The sequence below is a fragment of the Macaca mulatta genome, chromosome 12 (genome assembly GCF_049350105.2).
Source record: "Macaca mulatta isolate MMU2019108-1 chromosome 12, T2T-MMU8v2.0, whole genome shotgun sequence".
NCBI classification, from domain to species: domain Eukaryota; kingdom Metazoa; phylum Chordata; class Mammalia; order Primates; family Cercopithecidae; genus Macaca; species Macaca mulatta.
This window is the reverse complement of record NC_133417.1, coordinates 118,196,434-118,215,163: the sequence shown is the minus strand read 5'-3', so window position 1 is coordinate 118,215,163 and position 18,730 is coordinate 118,196,434. Positions and strand designations below refer to the sequence as shown.

Sequence of the window (18,730 nt, the reverse complement as noted above, 5' to 3'; positions counted from 1 at the left end):
ACAATGTTGAAACTGAATAAGTAATGTGCATGATGTCTAAGAGGTATCTCATATTATTTCCCTAAAAATGGAAAATATCATACAGTATCCCTAAGAGTTTGCTTCAGCACCCCAAGTGCCTTACTACAATTTGAGCATATAGGCTAGCACATAAATGGATAATGTATTATTTTAAAGATAGTATTTATTGTTGGTGACAGCATGGTGAAATGGCTTTCTTACACACTTCTATTTTGAATATGAATTTGCAACACTGTTTTTGAGGCAGCAGTGTAGCAATGGGGATCAGAAACCTTAAAATTGTTCATACACAGAGTTCATGCAATGTAACAGACCACTAAGACATAGTAAAACTTACCAGTACTAAGAGCAGAAAAAAATTAAATGCCTGTTTTGCCATATTGTCATTGCTAATATTTCTTCAGAGTAATTTATAATTCTATAAGGTAAATTAGATTTCAGACTCCTATTTTTTGCCTTAGAGTATCTATAGGAAAGTAGGTACATTTAATTTTATTAAAGAAAAATAAATGTGATATATGCATAATGTTAAATTTATGTTATGAAAAATGGTAAATGTATTTTCTATATATAAATGCATTGCTTTGTATGTTTCTGTATGTGTAAATGTACATACATCTATATAAAGAATAAAACCTTTACCACATGTATTAGTGCTATTGTAATTTGTTTTATAGATTTCACTAGGATAACTCTTGAAGTGACATATTTCAAAAAAATGTAAGTGAACAAGACCTGGTTCTTCATAGTACTCCATGAATTTATGGTAAATGTTCTTATTTCGAAAAATTTTTATGGCAATTTGACTTTCTCTTACTTTTTGGTAGGTATATGGGTTCTTAGGGGAATGAGGGCAGATTATTTTGTATTTCTGATTCCACATAAAGACAGATAGATGAAATGCTAGTAAATGCCAGCAAACTATTTCCTAATTGATCAGTTGGCCAAATTGTCAAGTTTTCGTTACTGGATATTTAATTTGTAATTCATTCCTCATATCTGGAATCTGTCTCTGTATCTTTGACAGATTACACCAGTAAATCTCTCATTTTTGTTACTATAGGGCTATTGGTGAGGGACAATATGTCAAAGAAAAGACTATATGTTGACTTTTGAGGCAATTGAGAAACACTGCTATCTTTTGTGTTGTAGAATCCTTAGTATTGTAACACATCTTAAGATTGTATTTATAGGAAACTATTTCAGTTACCTGAATTGTATTGGTGCTAAAACTTTAAAAGTTAGTGTGACTTCTTGGTATTTAATTCAATTTAAAAAATCCATTTAATCCATGAAGAAGTATTGGGGACCAGATTTATCTTCCCAACTCAAGCAACTAGAAGATTAGACAAAATATATTAGATAAATTTTAGACAATAACAATAAACAATGCAAGACTGTGGTCCCTGAGAGAGAAAAATAAAAATAAAAAAACCCAAACTTGTGAGTCCTATGCCCCCAACTTACTTTCTTGAGGCGATTTCCAGGCCATAGCTCAAGGACATCAAACCCAGAGCCAGGTAGTCTTGCTGAATTGAGAAGACAGATCAGAGACCAGGGAGACCAGTGTGTTTAGTGCATGCAAAGCAGAGTAACACATTGGAGGAAGCTGCACAGAAAAAGCTCTGGAGTTTTGCAGAGTAGAGGGCTCCCTTGATTCTTTGGCTAAATAGTTATCTACTTATCTGTACGAGGTAACTACCTGAAGTTGGGAAAAGAAACACTAGGAAGCAGAAGGCCAAGTAATTTCTGGAACACATAGAAGTCTGGGTATAATTAATTCTCACCAGTCAAAGTGAGAAGGTCTTGTAATATGCAAGACACTGAGTAAAGTCCTTCGAAGAGTATTGCCTTAGTACTGGAGCTAAGCTAGTCTTTAGACTGAAGCATGCTCTGGACCTGCCGTCAAGCATTAAAGTAAATTTTGAAAGGATCAAACTAATTCCAAGTAACATAACTGCATATTGGGATAAGTCAATCACATTGTAAAGAAATGCAGTAAAATCTAGAATCAATTAAAGGAAAATTCACAATATCCAGCATTCCATTAAAAAACTAACAGATATGCAAAAACATAGACAATATTATTTATAATCAGGAGAATAATCAAGCAATAGAAATAGATCCAGAAATGGCCAAAATAGTGGAATTTGAAGACAAAGTTGATAAAACAACCATTATATATATACTCCATGTATTCAAGAATATAGAGGAAAACATGAACATGATGTGTAGAAGTGGTGCTTAGAGGGAAATTTGTAATTTAGACACTTAGTTTATATTGGAAATGAAGAAAATCTCAAACTAATGATCTTAAGCTTCCTTAAGAGATTTAAAAAGAACAAGATCAATCCAAAGTATGTTAAGAAAAAAAAAATAAAAATGATAAAGACTGAAACCAATGAAAGAGTAAAACAAAAATAATGGAGAAAAGTCAGTGAAATTGAAGACTGATTATATGAAAGATCAATAAAGTAGATAAACCTCTAGCAAGACCAATCAATATAAAAAGATCACATAATTTGGCATCATCCAGAGTAAAAACGGGAAATCGCTAAAAATCCTGTAGCCATTGGAAGCATAATATGGGAATATTGTGAATAACTTTATGTCAAATTCAGCTAGATGAAATAAAAAATAGAAATTATTGACTCATTCAAGAAGAAATACATACTCTGAATAGCCTATATTTATTCCAGGAATTGAAATTGAAATTAAAAACCTTCCTGCAAAGAAAACTCCAGATGACTTCACTGGTAAATTCTGTCAAACATTTAAGGAAAATGTAATTTAAGAAAAACATTAAAGGAACAAATTCCTCTAGAGAATAGAAAAGGGAGGGAGGGAGGCCTCCAAACAAATTATGTTCAACATTACTCTGACACCAAAATCAAAGACATTACAAGAAAAAAATACTACATAATGGTATTCTTCATGATGCAGATGCAAAAGTCCTTAAAATTTTAACACATTGAATCTAGAATATATAATCATGACCAAGTGGGATTTATCTTAGGAATTTAAAGTTGGTTTAACATTGGGCGAAAAAAAATACCACTCAATGTAATTTTCCATATTAACAGACTAAAAAAGAAAAGATTTTAGTTTGTCTTTAAAGTTGCAGAAAAAGTATTTGACTTAATTCAGCATTCATGTATTATAAAATTTCTCAGCAATAGAGTAGAAAAGAACTTCCTCATAATGAAGGTTATCATTTGATGAATGTAAAAAGAAAAGGTGGACACTTAGGTTGATTCCATATCTTGGCTATTGTGAATAATGATGTAATAAACATGGTAATGCACATATTTATTTGACATACTGAGAATAATCAAATGTATTTCTATATGCTAGGAATTAATAGTTGGACATTGGAATTTAGAAAGCAATGCCATTGATCATAACATCCCAAAATGTATGAGATACTTAGAGATAAATTTAGTAATATGTGTAAGAACTGTGCACTTAAAATTGTAATACATTGCTGAGATAAATTAAAGACTTCAATAAATGGAGAGATGAGACATTATCATGATTTAAAAGATTCAGTATTGTTAAGATGTTGGTTTCTCCTGAAATTGAGTCTGTCAGTTCAAGGCAATTTCAGTCAAAATCCCAACAGACTTTTTAACAGAAATTGGCAAACTGATTTCAAACTTTGTTTGGAAATGTAGACCTAAAATAGCCAAAATAGTTTTGAAAAGGCAAATTTGGATGACTTGCACTACCTGATTCCAACTTTATCCTAAGACTTGCTCTGTTGGTTTAAGGATAGACATAGAGATTAATGGAATGGAATAGAGTCCAGAAATAGACCCCAAATTGATCAGTTGATTTTCAGCAAAAGTACTGAGATAATTTAAGGGGGGAAAGGATAATGTTTTCTACAAATGGGTCTAGAACAATTGAATACCCATATTTTTGAAAAGAATGGTCTAAGACTCTTATGCCATATATAAAAATTAAGTTGAAATAGCCATAGACTTTTGACAACTATAGTAATAATGTGAAGAGATGTTAAACACATATTTATATGCTTTATCTGTATATATGTAAATATTCTGTAATATATGAAATTGTATATACTTATTATATATAGTACAAACATGTGTTTTTTGAGAGGTAAGGGACAAACATCCAAATAAGAGACTTTAGACCGAAGATATACATTCATATTTCAGAAATTTCAGAACATCAGTGACAAACTGAAGTTACTAAGAGCTTTCAGACAAACAGGACACATATAAAGCTACATTTATATAATACTTTTAAAAAGAAACTTTGGAGGTTAGCAGCCCAGTGGAAAAAAGTCTTCAAAATGTTAAGAGAAAATGACTTTCAACTTGGAAATTCTAAACCCAACAAAGAGGAAAACATGGGGTTCAGGCAGCAAAAGACTAACCACGAGGGAGACAAAGGAAAGTTCTGGATAACAACTCTGTAATAAACCCAGGGTACCATCAGTTCCAACTGGGGAAAGGGGTGCCAATGGTTGTGAGAAAGCAAGAGGAAAGTGGGGTTGGCAAGGACCTATGACATTGTTTTGGACTCTGAGTGTTTAGAACAGTTATCAGTAAGGTGTGAGAACCTCAGAGGAGGGGGGTAAGTGGACTGGATACAGAAACACAAGCAAAATAAAAAGTGAGACGATTATTAACTCTAGGAAAAATTAAAAGCTGCACAAAAAAGGAAATGTAATCACTGTTGAACCAAATAGTATGTTATGATTAATATTTCTGTGACTACTGGAAATTTCCATTTCTATACTATTATCAGAAATGATTATGTAACTATTGAAAGACCACAGAAGTGAGAATTGAGAGGGTGTTTGTAAGAGCTGAATCCTTAACTACCAAGACACAGAAGCAGTAGATTATCTCTAAACCCGATGAATAAAAATAATTCTATATATTATTTAGAAATATGAATATAATCACCAGAAGAAGGAGCTGAAAATGGTTGCTTTTTGGGATTTCGATTAGATTGCTTGGGGGCAGGTAGGGCAGCACCGGGAAGAGACTGTGTATTTCATTAAATGCCACTTGGTACTATTTGATTTTTTTTATAGGCATATCTAACTATGGTAAAAAGAAAAATAGTCATTAAACTAATAAAAGAAAAGGACTCAGAATGCTAGGCAAACTGAATAATTCAGCATTACCGTAACTCTAGAATCTGGGAGAAAATGTTACCTAACAACAGCAACAAAAATATCACTTCATAATATGGGAAAATGTTCAAAATATACTGTTCAATAAAATAAACAGGTTATAAAATACAGTGTATAAAATAACTCATTTTCACACCAAAATTTATCTTTGCATGCATTAAAAAAAACATGAGTATGATACTGAAATACCAAAGACAGTTATTTCTAAATGATATAATTATGGATTTTACTGGTGATTAAAAAATTTTTATATGAATGTTTTACATTTGAAATTAGAAAAAGATTTAAGAAAAACTAATGAGAGAAAGCTATTTTAAAAGTTTCGAGATGGTCTCACTCATAAAAACTGCACTTATTAGTTCTTTCTGTGAGCAAAGCACCCTGCTAAACTCTTTGGAGGTTACAAAGATACATAAGATATGGTTAAAATTTCTCAAAAAGGTCAAGATCTAACATGAAGATGAAAATTGGTGTGTAAATACCAGTGTAAAAGTCACAAATAATGTAAGATAGAGTGATAGAGTTTTAAAAGCGTTCTAAGCATGAGGGTCAATACAGGAATAGTTCTTTAGTGAGAAAGATCACTTTAAAATGGAACAGAGTTAAGGAGGTTGGAAGTGGAAGGATGCGGACGATTTCAAGAGGTAGGAATCATGTGAGGCCATTACAGCAAAAAACAAGACTCAGAAGTGTAGGTGCAAAGTAATTTTGACTGGAGCCTGGGGTAGGAGTGGGACGTGCACTTTGGGACCAGATTGTATCGGGTGCTGAATGCCAGGTAAAGGGATTTCAACTTAGTTCAATAAAAGTTAACAGTTATTGAAGGTTGTTGGAGAGAGGAATAAAATAATTACACATGGGAAGAGAAAGCCTATTTGAAGTCTATTATGCCAGCCCAGGTCAGCAATAATGAAGGCCTGAACTAGGATATTGATTGTGAGAATGAAAAGAAGGGATCAAATTGAGAATCATTTTACGAGTCCGGTATATAGAATTTAGCAGCGATTTGAAGTAGGAAAAGAGGTAGAAGGTAAAACAGTGGTGCACTGTTGTGAATCTTGAGTATTAGAACAGTGGTAATGCTAGCAAAGGAGGGCAGTCAGAACAAAGAGGGAGTTTTGTGGAGGAAGATAGTTGTGGGTATCTTGAATGATTTGCTTTTGGGGGAATATCCATGAGGCAAGACTCAAAAGGCAGTTGAAAGTATGGATTTGAAGTAGTCATTCAGCAAATACATATTGTCTCCTATGTTTAATAACTTGATATGTATTATCAATTTAAAATTGAGTAAAACAAGATCTCTGTCCTTATGAGGCTCATCATTTGGACTAGGGAGATAAATAGATATCAAATTGATAATTACAACACAGTTGTTATAAGTAATGCATCAACAGAGTATGAACAGAGTTCTGTGAGAGCAGAGGAGACAGCTGTGTCCTGATGCTCTTTGTTTTCGTTGTAGGGAAGGGATTCACTCAGATATTCAAAGATGTACATGGCCAATTGGAGCTTACAAACATGGGAAATTATTCTTGACCTGATGTGGATGTTTCATAAAAATGAGCACTTCATTTAGAGAGCAAAGAGGGAGAACATTGTACTGAGAACAATATCTGAAGGGGTGTATGTAACATATTTGCAAGTTAGGAAAAAACTGAGAAGCAGTGGGGGGAATGTAGGATCTGATCTCAGACGCTAAAACAGGAGACCCAAGACACAAGAAAGCTTGATAGTGGCCAAGAGATTAGGAAGATAAAGGATTAATAAAAGTCTATGGATTTAATGATTCAGAGACCATTGACTTTTCAAAAATGTCTCCATAATACGAGAAAAAGTCTGCTTCAGTTGGTGACAATATGTAGTAATAATAATAATAACTATTATAAAAATAAAGGTAGTGAAATATTGGTCCTTTTATATGAATATATATGTTATACATATTAATTATGTATTACTTTAAAGATAAACTCATGTACAGATAAATACATGTATAGGGAGTAAGTATAAATAATAGTTTTATAAACTTTATTTTTCAGAAATAGTATGAAAAGGATAAGAAATGGTCTTGTGGAGATAGTAAAGCCATTGAATTTGCAGGGATTGTTGGTGATGTCTGAAAACAATTTTCAAAAGAGTAGTAAGGGCAGAATGTAGACTTTGAAGGAGTTAAGTATATAGAAGAAAATAAATGACTACAGGTCTCAGAAATCCTGAAATCCTGCCTTTCCACCCCCACTCCCCAGCTGTATAATGACTACTTTTTCTTCAGTTATCACCTGAAATGTTCCTACTTCGAACAGACCTTATTCAACCTTTTCAAACTAGTTTCCCTATGTTATATTACGACAGCATTCTTTTGCTCCATGTAACCGCCCACAATTTATAATATATTGCTTGTGTATTTATTAAACGTCTGTCTTCCTCACCAGACTGTCAGTTGCATATGGATAGGCACCATGGGAATTTGTTTTCCACTTTACATTTTAGCCTCGTCAGCATTGATGCACAGTAGTCTGTTACTAAATACGTATTGAATGAATGAGAGAGGTAAAAGGATAGATTGTCTCCAGAACAAATTTATTGGAAATAAAGTAGTTGTAAGAAATGTCCAAATCCAACATGTCACGTAATAATTGGGTTGCTGGAATAGAATGGAGATGAAGAGTTGGGAAAATTAAAGTTGTACTTTTATAACAAAGCCCAACTCAAATCCCTGTTGGACTCAATGATGGGATGAAGAGGAAAGAGTGATGCTTTAAAATAGAGGACAAAATGGAAGAAGCTGAATTAAAGCAGATGCTATAGTAATGAGTGTAGTAAAAAATGAGTAGAAAACAGTAAAAACTTCATGTCTCCTCTTTCTTATCAGGTGAGTTGGGACTTTTAGAGGGTTGTGAGCCAAGGGCAGTAGAATGAAAAACCATGTTTTAATTAAATTGATAAGATACAAGGATTGCTTAAAGAAATAAGAGGAAGAAAGTGTTGGAGAATATGCTCATGGTACAACAGAGGCATCATAATGTGATGGGACTAATACCAGGGAAGACCAGAAAATGACTGAAGTAGTTTACAGTGGGCTATTAGCTTCAATGTAAGCGCTTAATAAGTATTAATTGGTTAATAAGCTTGTTCAGTGTAAATTTGTTACTATTTCTAAAGAAATATTACAGAACAACCCAAAATTGAGTAATGCGAATCGCAAACAGATACTTTTTCTTATGTAGTCCCATATCTTGGAACATAATTACATGTAAATTTATTTATATTATTTACACTAGATGATTTCAGCAAAACTTATTTTCTTGTATTTTTAATGCTGTCACATGGTGATATAAGTTCTGCACAGTATTATCAGCTACTTCCCAGAAATCCATGGTTCCAAAAAATAGAAGCTAGTTTGCCAAACATTTTTTAAAAACTGAATAATCACCCCATAAATAGCTTTTATGATAGTTTACAAACAATTATGGTTATGAAATAACTGATCTTAATTTATGTGTACCTCAATTACATTCTATTAAAATTTTGCCCCCCCAAAAAAAGATTTGGTGTAGTTTTCTTTTTCGTTAGTACTGTGAAACTTTTAGGCAGCCATGAATACCTTGCCTTGTTACAGTATTTCAATTCCTCTTGTGACCAATGTCATAGCATGGGTTTATAAGATGACGAGTTAGGGATGCTATCTTTGGTCATGAAAAAGAGTTGTCTGTTATTCTCTGGGCAAAACTAAATAATTCCTATGGGAGTCAAATAGAGACATGGGCGAGGATCACACTGTGCTTTACTACTGAGGGCTTTGGCACAGACCACCTGGGGTTTTATGTTGTTCTGTATTCATTCAAAACCAAGAGTCAAAGTGCTCTGTGATGTCCATATGAAGAGTCATGCATTAAAACATGCTTCTTTCTGTAGAGATTATATTTTTCTTCTTACTTTGTTTTTTAAATTTTTTTTTTTTTTTTTTTTTTACTGAACATCTTAGTATTTTAACAGGTGTATTGAGATAATGACACTGAGATAATGGCTCCCTAGCTATTAGGGAATAATTCATTTCCTGAATGTGAGATGTTTTGGAAACTATTACTATCATTTCATAACTACATATTGTGTAATAATCCTGACTCAAAGCACCTAGTAGGTTAATTCTTGGTATTATGAAAGCTGATGAGGGAGAATATACTTATCTGCCACAAAATTTTGCATGTGTGAATAGTTGTTACCAAAGTGAAAAGAAAGGAAACTACTTTCATCTGTACTTTTTCTCACCACTTGAGTTCTTTTTAATCTTCTTGGTACCCAAGAATAATCTGTTTATTAAACGGTGACATTTCAAGTTGTTGCATTTTAAGTTTTCTTCTGTAAAATTCTCTGCCCTTACCCGAAAAGAAAGAAAAAAAAAAAAAACTTATGATGTATCTAGGATACTCCTGATTTGTCTTTTAATGAGTCAAAGCTGAGAGTCAATGTATTAAGAGTCAGATAATTTGAAGATTGATCATCAGGCCCTCAAGGTCTAGAATACAGTCAGAGCAAGAATTTGATTCAGTATTTCCCTGTTGCCAGAGGTACGATCTGCCTGTCTTCTTGTTGTCTTTTAGTCTTGGTAGAAATGTATTATCTTTTCTTGCCAAAATGGGAATGTAAAGGAGGAAGAGATTTAAGTCTGAAAATTATATGAGTGCTTCCCCCTAGACTATCAAAAGTTAGCTATTGATTTTGCTTTGAATGTGGATGGGACTGACAGCACACTGACCTTGAGTTCTCTTCACAGTGGGTAAACCTCACAAGTGCAACTACTGTGGACGAAGCTACAAGCAGCGCAGTTCACTGGAGGAGCACAAGGAACGCTGCCACAACTATCTCCAGAATGTCAGCATGGAGGCTGCTGGGCAGGTCATGAGTCACCATGGTGGGTAGAAATTGGATTCATCATTTTTATTTCCCCCTACTGCTTTTGTAGTTCAACATGAAGATAAAATCTTATGCTGTTTAAAACTATTTTAGATCACTTTAACTTAAATGAGTTGAGCTTTGGGGTACATTGCAGATAATCTATATTGAAATTTTGCAATATTCCCAAATTATTTCTGATAACATTTGACTTAGCATAATAATGGCAACCAACATTTAATATACCAAAGGCAGGTGCTGTTTACTCTTCTTTTTCATTTAGCTAACCAGATAGTTAGAGCTGGTTCCACGTTAGTTTGTAGGTTGCCTTAAAGAATGCAAGTGATCAGTCATATAATTTGAAATTTCTCCAATCGGCCCTTTAATTTTTCTGAGAAATTACTGATTTTGCTTTCTACAATGTGCAAAACAATCTAGACCAAAATTAGACACCATCTCTCTCCATAAAAAACATTCTCCAAGCAAAACATCCTCATCTCTAACTACACTGTGGCAGGTAGGAAGACAATCCCTAAGGTTTATCAATGAATAATTCTCTGTTCCTGAAAAGTTAATTTTAATAATCAGCCTTATATAGGAAAATAATGAATTTCAATTCTTTTTTTTTATTTATTTTTATTTTTTTATTATATTTTAAGTTCTAGGGTACATGTGCTGAATTTCAATTCTTAAGATTTGTAGTGTCTGTCTTATCTTACTAATTAGATTTGTATAGTGATAACTTTTATTTTTACAAAGACAAAAATCTCAACTTATTAGTACATGTATATATTTTATTTATTTTTTAAAATTATTTTTTATTTTATTATTCTTTTTTTTGAGATGGACTCTTCACTTTGCCACCCAGTCTGGAGGGCAGTGGCACCATCTCAGCTCACCGCAACCTCTGCCTCCCAAGTTCAAGCGATTCCCCTGCCTCAGCCTGCTGAGTAGCTGGAATTACAGGCATGCGCCACCAGGCCTGGCTAATTTTTGTATTTTTAGTAGAGACAGGGTTTCGCCATGTTGGCCAGGCTGGTCTCAAACGCCTGACCTCAGGTGAGCTGCCTGCCTTGACTTCCCAAAGTGCTGGGATTACAGGTGTAAACCACTGCACCTGGCTACTTGTATATCTTTTATTTAAAAAAGGTTTGCCCAGTATTAAATGGTATAGTTGGGGATTGCACAGTCACTTTTAAAATATAAATATCTATGTATTGGCTTAGACATAGCCAGGTCAAGGATTATTTCTGGGGTTTTCTGTTTGTTTTATAGAGTATATACTGTGGAACTGTGTGTGTTGGACAGCTAGTGATTATGTGTTGTTGAATTGGGGATTTTTTTAATTTAAAATTTTTCTTGTTATTCTGAACAACTGAAATGTTTCCTTCTAGTTTCTATAATCTAAAGAATCTAATTCTATTGATTGTTTTGATCAAGTCCATTTATTTTTATATTATCATCATTAACATTTTTTACGAACTTATCTGTGTATCAAGTCTTGGTAAATGTGATATTTCAAGCTTGCATTACCTGGGCTGATGACGATAGCATAGGATCTAGAACATAGAGATTACAAAATGGTGTGTGTCGGAGTCTGCCAAACCTGCTCTGGCTACATGGTGTCTGGGTGTGTCACTCACAGGCTGGGTTTGAGGATTAAATGTGATGAGATGTGTAATAAATGCCCAACAAATGGTTTACTTTACCGCTAACATTTGAGAACATTAAATAACTCAGTAACAGTAAATGTGCTATTCCCTATAAATTTGTTATTTACCAGCAATAACTTAAGCATTAGAGGTTTCATTTGCTGACCAAACACACTGTTACTATTTAAATTGTTGGATTTAAGGGTAAGTTGAGGCAGGAAGCTGATGGAAGCTTAGGGGAATACCAAATCTTCCCCAAAACACCTTATGGCATTGCTACTAGTTTTTCTATATGATGTTCTCCCATTACAGTTCTGACATTTGATGGGGTTATGCATTTCCAACTTTATTTATTATTTTTGCATTCCTAGTTATTTATGGAATTCTGTATTGCATACATACTCCTAAAAGACTATATGGTAATAGGGAGGTAAAATGTAAATAAATTATTATAATCAAGATTTAATTATCTGTTGGCAGACTGAACTTTTAGAGAATCAAATGCTAACGAAAAATTTAAACAAGTGCATTTTGGGGAAAGCAAAGACATGTCTTCTAAACAACTAGGGCCTCAGTCTTAACCCCTGTTCCCCAGATTGCTTAGCCCTCCACAGGCATAGGCCCTTTACAGGTGGTGCGAAAGCTGGAACCAAGTGGAGGAAAGTGGGAAAGAGGCAGGGGCACTGGGTAGGTAGAGCAGAGGGTAAAACCAAAGAGGATAAGGGGTTGAGGGTAGCTTCTGATACCATTTATAGAACCAAATATTCTTAAATATTGGATATCGTTTTAACCACATAATTTTATATTCATGCCATTTCATACTGTACTTTTTCTGGGTTTGTTGTAACAATAATTTGAGATTATCCTTAATCTTCTCTTCCTTTTATTAACATGCTTAATGGGAAATTGGCCATATGAGGTAGGAGTTGATAAATACTGTAAGAGAAAAACATGGTTCTGTAAAATGCTGCTAGAGTTCATCATTAACATACGTCTCATATAAATAGCTTGGCATATGTCTCTTTTTAAACAGAACCACGATAAAACTTACATTTATCCCCTTCTCTTGCTGTATCTTATTTATTTGTTTTCCTTTTTTGTGGTAGATATGAGAGTTGCCATCATTTTGGTTGCCATTAGCTCCATGAAATGATTTAACTATTACTCGTTTTTAAAAAATATCTGACATAGTTATATTTCCTAGTCTGTCTTTTCCAAAACATGTTTTTCCCTATGCTGTTTTTCTAGTATGGAATTTTTTAAAGAAAAAGAGGCATTTTTCACTTTACTCAGGAAACATTTATCAAGTGCTTACTATGTGCTAAGTTATATGGAACATTCTGGGATATAAAAATAAATGGACACAGTTTTTTAATACACTTACTTTATAGTCTGGTAGGAAATACATACTTTAAGAAAATAAAATACAATGGAGCAAAAGCTCTAATAAAGATGCATACACAGTTCTGTGGGAACATAGATGCAGAATTAACCTAACTCTGGAACAAAGTCAAGAGAGGCTTCTTACATGCAGGAGTGTTCAATCCAAACATGAGAGATGAGTAAAAATTGCATAAATCAGGCAGGATACAGAAAATGTATATTCAGAGAGAAGAAGAGGCTTGGAGATATAAAAGATAATTAACAGCTTCCCTGATGTTGAATGTAACTGCAGTTTAAGGAGTGGTAGGAAGTGAAGCTTCTGAATTAGTAGGTTGTGATGCAAAGACGGAGTCTTCTCTGCTAATCTAGTGTTTGAATTTCATTGTGTAACTGATGGGGGGCCACTAGGGTAACCAAATTTGTTATTAATGAGGTAGTCAAATCAAGAAAAATGTCTCCAATGAGGATACATGATAAATGCCTACCTCAGTCAGGGGGTAGGGTATGAGGAGAGACTGGAAATGAGAATGCCAAGAAAAAGATGAAAAGGCAACAGCAAGAGAAGAGAACAAGGTGAAATATTGAAGACATATTTAGGAGGTAGAATAAAATGTTCTTAGAAAAGTTGATTGAGTTTGAGGAAAAAGGAGGAATATCATGACTCACACTTTTGGAAATAATGATAACAATTGAGTTTTATGAAAGATAATTTATATAATTAAAGTATTTAATTGGGTTTGATGAGCTTATTTATTTAATTGGGATTTAGGGCAGATTATTTATCTTATTTAATTAGGTTTTATGGCAGATTATCTTGTTCAATATTATCTTTATGTTGCTTTTTCAAGTCTATTCAGCTTGAAGAAAAAACTTTAAAATCAAACTGTGTTATTACCTGTTTTACCGCAACCTAAAGATGAGAATGAAAGTGCAAAGCAGAAGGATAGCCAGCTTAAAATCTATATATATTGTTAGGTTTATGCTTTGAATTGTTGGGGAAAGGGAGGTTCTTTTTCACTGAGTATAGAGGCATTATTGGGCACCCCTAAACTTTGGAGTAAGCTTTTTTGACTTATTTCCATTGGGTGACATCATTCAGTGAACATCCATTGAATATTATATCTCTCTTGTATCATAAAAGGTATTAGAGACACAAATACAACAGAATGCAACCCCTGAGGTTATTTACCAGCTATTGGAAGATAGACCAGTAAAACAGCAATTATAGTACTATGTGATAAGCATTATGGAGATAGAGAGGACATACCTAAATCAGCAGGACATCCAAGAGGAATTTCCCACGAAATTTATGTTTGAGCTTAGTTTTGAAAAGGAAAAATGTGAACTAATAAATGGAGAAGGGTGTTTCCTGAAGAAAGAACAACATGTGTGAACAGCTACCAATGTAGCATCTAAAACACTTGGGTTACCTCCATGTGTGTTTGTAAAGAGATGTGGTAGGGAGGAGGAGAGGCAGAAGTCTGGGTGAAAGGAAGAAATCTAGGATTTTCCACAGGTGACCAGCATAGCTGATGGGGTAAATAGTAGTGTCATTTACTGATATGGTAATTAGGAAAATAGAAGACAGAAAGGTAAATGGAGATTTTACTTCTTATACTATATTCTCTTATGTCCCTATGAAATAGCCAAGTAAAACTGTCTAGGAAGAAGTTAAATATATAGATCTCAAGCTCTTGAGAGGGGTCTGAGTAGTAAACAAAGATGCAGGATCCATCATAATTTATGTAGTGGCCCAACATAGTAGTTTTTAATAAGGCAGTACGGATAAGTACAGAGTGAGACATCAAGAAGGCCAAGAACACACTAGCAGGAAAAAAATTTCATGAAGATGAGTAAGAGCAGAGTAGGGACATGGAAAGAGTGATTTCACAGAAGCCAAAGCAAGTGTCAGCACTGCCAAATCCTGTCAAGAAAATAACTAAGATAACTGTAAAGTTTTTTTTTAGATCGGGTAACATGGAGAAAATTTGCAACAATATAGAAGACATCTGTTGTTTTTGCCTGCCTGACATCCCTTCCTCCTTCTCTTGATAACAAGAGTGCCCATTTACCTTTAGAGAACTTTCCTGTTGCATGTAGCGGTGGTGGGACCCTCAGTCCAGGTACTCTGCCCTCTCCTGCCCAGGGGCTAGACATGTGACCTCAGACACTCTTCCTGGAATTTGAATTTGGGTGAACTGTTTGGTTTTTCAAAAGGATACATTGGGAATACACCTATGGTTTTGCCTTTATGGTTATCAATGTGATGAAACAGTGATCTAATGGAATTATGTTTTTATCTTTGTTATAACCTCAAATATAAGGTCAAAGAGGATGTTTGGTTATGAAGTTTGTTCAAACAGGGGAAGTTACCTTATTGGTATATTTTTAGCCCAGATTAATGTCTGTGTGATTAATGCATTATTGAGATATCTACAGAATTTGTTTTATGTTTCTAGCAACATATACACAGAAATATTTTGATGAGTTGCACCGAAATATTTTGATAAGTTGCACCCAGATCCGTGAAGCAAAAAAAATCAGATTGGTTACATAATTAAGGAAAAATATATCAGGTCTTTACCCAATGGCAGACCTTACAAATATGTCTGACTGGTTTATAAAAAGTCAATGCCCAAAATACCTCTATAAAGAATAGTATAGCATAATGGTTGAGCCAGGCTCTGGATCCAGACTCTTAGTAGTAATAACATTCTCTACTAACCAGATGTAAACCCTGAGGAAATTACTTAACATCTATGGGTCTTTGTGTTCTCATCTGTACAGTGAAGATGGTATTACACCTATTTCATGGGGTTTCTGGATGAATTAAATTAATTATTAAATGCAAAGCCTTAAAACAGCACACAGCACATAGTATACGTCAGTTATTAGTATTGCCGATGTGGTAGAAACAAGATCAATTTTTGACATGAAAAGGGCTATTGTAAAGTAGAAATTAGATCAGAACTCTGCCAAAGTCATCATTTTCAGTTCACATGAGCTTCATTGAACTGGGGACAAATCATCTGAATTGAGGTGGATGTGGTGTGGGACAGTTCCCACACCCGGGTTTCGTTTTGAGTGTTAAATGCGTTCAAGTATGAAAATTCAGGGTGAAACTTAGCACAAAACTGCCAGGTTTTGGACTACTCATTTCAGAACAAATTAGCATATTCAATTTCGGGGGCAAACCCGTTAACCAGTTTTGCTAGTTTTTGAGCAAAATTTACAACAACATTTTTTTTTTCTTTCCAAATTCTTTCAGTTTGGATCTTGGTCTCTGACATATTTTCATCTTTGGTCCATACTTGGACTGCTTTTTAGTTTTATAGTTACTTCTAATAATGTAGTAAGTGTTTGAAAATCTACCTTCCAAACAAAAAGTTAAGATTTTGACCATAATTTGTATCTTATTACCTGGTTCTCCACCACACCACCACCACTGTGCCATCCTTCTGACTCCCCTTATGTGAATTGTGTGGTCATCCTTGAATGTTTTTGAAATTCTTTGCTTTTTTGTTGACTCTTTGGCTTTTGTGTAACTTTTTTAGTTGTTACTAAAAGAGAATATAATGTTTTATACATAATATCTTGGGACATACTTTTTCAATGTGATAACATCATTAATTATATATTGTAGACAATGATGTGTTTCCTTGTTCCTCAGTCTCACCTTGGAAATTTTTCTCCAAATTAACATCAAATGATTGCACAATCCCTTGCTATTCATAGCCAGAGGACTTCTTATTAAATGTAGATTACAGTTCAATTTTTCTGACCCATCTATAGGTTAATCAAAACTTGGATGGAATGTTGATTTCTTTAAACATGTCCAAATCATGAAAACATTTTTTCACACTATGTTTCACTTTTTCAAAATTAGCAACCTATTGGTTATTAAATACGTCAACTGAATTGTACACTCGGTTTTCCTAACTTTCATCTCTTGCTTTCTCACTTATTTTTGTGTCTGCCAAGAGGATCCCCTTATAAATGAGAAGACATTTTTTGTACACAGTGGGACTATCTTATACAAATGAAAGGATCAGAGTAAATCATTTTTACAGTGCATACTGAACAAGTAAAATTATTCTAAGAAATGAAAGCTTTAGGTTTCCAAACAGTGCTGGCACAAATGCAACTGGAGAAAGCAACAATAATAAAGAACAAGTAATAAGTTATGTTCTTTCCTGAGAACACTGTTTTTAATCAACTGATTTGCCGTGTCTGAGTTGTTACCCTGTCTTTAATTAAACATCCTTGGGTGGTATTTCTACTCAAAAAACAACTGTTGTAAGTTCTTTGCACTATGAATGTCAATGTCTAAGGGCTAACATATTAGCCCGTAGCAACTTGGACAAATGGGATGAATAGGGAACAGCATTGGAGAGTGTATGTCAAATGAATTAGGGCAGTAGTTTAGTGAGCCAATGTGCCAATTTGGAAATGGATTCTTCTTCCTGCTGAAGAGCTCTTTTTAAAATAAATTACAATCATAAAGCTGCCACAGTTTACTGTGCATAGACATGTTCAGAATTGGCTCTCCTTCATGAGGGCTGCTTGGTACAGGTATTTAAGCTACTGCCAATAAGGCTAACAGCCTATCAAATAGAAAATATGCTGCAGGAAAATACATGGGTTAAGAAAAATAGTTAAATATCATGCTGTTATTTTGTATGTCTGTTTAAGCTTTTCTCTAAAACAAGTTGACTTGTTTTTAAATTGTTTTTAAAAAATAAACTCTAAAAGCCTTGAAAATAATGCAGTCTTAAAAGTAGTATTGATTTTAGTCAGTGCTAAAAACACTTTCAGGGGAATAAGATGAGAAACCACATGAACAAGTTTGCCACCAATAGTGGCAACAGTGTATGTCATGGATTTAAGAGAGACTCAAATAAAAATAAATCCTCTGGTGTATATGTGTGTGTGCAGATTTAAAGAGTATACTTTCACACTACAAGGTATTCTTTCTACTTGCTTCTATTCAAGCATACTAGCTTTTATAACACATATTGAGATGGCAAATCCAGCTTTGTATCATCCAAAATGTTGAAGAAATTATCAGATTGCATTTTTCTATGGTTTTGTATAGTACCTCCTATGGAAGATTGTAAGGAACAAGAGCCTATTATGGACAACAATATTTCTCTGGTGCCTTTTGAGAGACCTGCTGTCATAGAGAAGCTCACGGGGAATATGGGAAAACGTAAAAGCTCCACTCCACAAAAGTTTGTGGGTAAGCATTACAAATGTTTTTGTTTCTTTGCAAGGCGATTTTAATAGGAAAAGGCAAGTTCCCATGTATTAGAAATATATATGGTGTGTTTCAGTTCATGAAATAAATACCCATCTCTTTTCTCCATTATTCTTTTCTACTCTCTGCCACTCTGTGTGCACCACACTTACACCAACACACACAAACACACAAAAAGAAATAAAGACTGATAGTGGTCACCACTCAAAATGTGATGATATATAAAGTGAAATTACATGTAAAATAGAAAGTATTAATTTGTTTAAAAAATAATCATACAGAAGAGAAATGGTCCAGCCTGTTGGCCAGTTTTGTAATCTGTTTTAAAATTTTCATTAGTGCCAGTTTTTAACTGTT

General features: G+C 34.0%; 1 protein-coding gene across 17 annotated transcripts in view; it reads left to right on the top strand.

The window, feature by feature from the left end:
- Positions 1 to 18,730, top strand: part of IKZF2 (IKAROS family zinc finger 2) — a 156,510-nt gene that overhangs the window by 123,968 nt on the left and 13,812 nt on the right. For all 17 annotated transcript variants that reach the window (NM_001258078.1, XM_077956095.1, XM_077956092.1 and 14 more), the window contains 2 exon segments: positions 9,963 to 10,100; positions 18,212 to 18,355. In NM_001258078.1, the coding sequence (NP_001245007.1) occupies positions 9,963 to 10,100; positions 18,212 to 18,355 (282 nt within the window).